We start from the raw sequence: 2,142 nt of genomic DNA, 5'->3' as shown, positions 1-2,142 counted from the left end.
GCATTTGTTCCGAAACTTCAGCAGATGCGAACGTGAGAGAACGTTGCCAGATGTAGGAGATTTTCAGTAAAGGACAGAATTGGATTGAAACAAAATAGATGTATATATGATTATGCTAATGACATGTGTCGTTATATTTGTGATGCGTCAGTTCAGATGGAGACAATGGAAAATTAATATATCTTTGTCTTGATTTTTTAATTAAAAAAAAATATTGCTAAAAATTGGATTTTGTACTCCCATCCCTTTTTTCATAATATTTCGATTTTCCGCCTCGTGTTCGACTATATAAAGAATGGAGCATAATCTCCTAATAATAGCAATACCTATTGTTTTTTTTTTTTTCTTTCTTTCTTTCTTTCTTTAATCAGAGGAAGTATATACTCGGGATATACTTATATGAACGAAAATCACAAATATTATGGAGCAGACTTAGAATTATGAGATTCCTCCAACAGGTGAATATTCTTAAACGAAAATAGGAGTGAACGTAAACATATGGAAAACAATGCACCACAACGATAAATTGTCATACAGTCTCGGACACTCCTGCATTGCGGACTGTGTTGTCTTTAGTCTATTTTTCAGTCGTGAGCAAAGAAGATACGGGGGAAACGAGCTTATTTCGGAGACCCAGCAGTCCTCTTCACTGTTATTTGGATAGAAGGGATACGAGCTTAAATAAGAGATTCGGCATTCTCCTTCAGTGTCATTCTGAAAGGTGGGATACGAGCTTATATAAGAAATTCGGCATTCCCTTTCAGTGTCATTCTGAAAGGGGGATACGAGCCTATACCAGAGATCCGGCATTCCTCCTCGGTTTTTATTCCGAAAGGGGTATACGAGCCTACATCTTGCCTTCAGTGTTATCCTGGGAGATGTCCGGGCCACAGCGGCATTCCTCCTTCCCAAAAAGTACCGTCCTTCTCGTCGCGGTCGTGTTCATTGGGGTCAGCTTCTACAGAGCCCTGATCACGCAACTGAACATGCAGGTGTCGCCCCAGTTCCGAAACCCGCTTCCGATTCTTCAGGAGAAGCCGACGGAGGCGCTGAAGAATCCGTCGCGGGCCGTCGGAAAGGAGGAAGTCACCCTCGAGGACCAGTTGAAGTTGAAGCCGAAGGTGGTTCTGTTCTGGACGTCTTGGTTCAACTCTCACTGGGCGGCCAAGAAAGGTGTCCTCGCCAGGTAGGTTTGCGTGGAATGGGTTTTAGTTGGGTCTCGACCGTTGGCTGAGTACGTGCATCTGTGCAGGGGGGGGGGGGGAGTGGAGGGGGGTAAGGGATAACCTATGCAAATTATTTCAGTGTATAAGGAGTAGCGGGACTTTCGTTGTTGTTTATGTCAGGTTTTAGTTTTTTGTTTGTTTTTTGATCAGTAATGATTCTAAGATTCTTAAATCTATTATATCTTGTGTTTTTCTCATTATTGTGAAGTCATCTAGTTTTATTTCATTTGTTTTAAGAGAATGATCCCGGATAAGTGAGTGCATAGGGGAGGATAGTGGAAGGAATCTCCGATGAAAAAAAACGCTTTGTGTTCGCAATTAAAGAAATAAAACCTGACATAAACAACAATGCGAGAACACAGGAGTCTCTTATCGAACGTCCACTATCTTCATAACTTGCTACATAACAGCGGGTAAATAATGCAACAGGACACTCTTCATAGCACTATTTCTGGGTAATTATTCATGTTCTTTTCAAGTACCTTTCATACATAACCATGTTCACCACACTGCACGTAAAGTAAAAGGAATCTATACCTCCCACAAGCATGAGGTGTAGGCGTTGACTAACATGCAGAAACATTCAGTTTGTGAGGATTATATGCAATAAAGATTATTATTCACATTTCCCCCCTTTTTCCAGTAGAGGAAATTATCATATATTGTTCATTGCCAGGATGGAGGAACTTTTTACCATAAACAGTTGACTCATGAATAATTTATATATATATATATATATATATATATATATATATATATATATATATATATATATATATATATATATATATATATATTGACCAACACAGCATCCATAAGTCAAGAATCGGTGTACAAGTAATAGGTGTTATCCACCTGTGCAGGTGCAGGGACACTTGTGGATACTCGAACAGCTTGTTCTGTGCAGGTCTTTCCC

At 39.7% G+C, this 2,142-nt stretch overlaps 1 protein-coding gene across 1 annotated transcript; it reads left to right on the top strand.

Annotated features, from left to right (window-relative positions):
• Positions 1-550: 550 nt before the first annotated feature.
• On the top strand, positions 551-1,186 carry LOC113820856 (uncharacterized; the record flags this gene model as incomplete). Its single annotated transcript, XM_070142141.1, is given in 1 exon segment — positions 551-1,186. A coding segment is annotated over 1 exon segment (308 nt), but the record flags the coding sequence as incomplete, so codon positions are not given.
• Positions 1,187-2,142: the final 956 nt, after the last annotated feature.

Source organism: Penaeus vannamei, chromosome 29, assembly GCF_042767895.1.
Source record: "Penaeus vannamei isolate JL-2024 chromosome 29, ASM4276789v1, whole genome shotgun sequence".
NCBI lineage: Eukaryota > Metazoa > Arthropoda > Malacostraca > Decapoda > Penaeidae > Penaeus > Penaeus vannamei.
The sequence above is the reverse complement of the archived record's forward strand: the minus strand, read 5'-3'. Positions and strand labels throughout refer to the sequence as shown.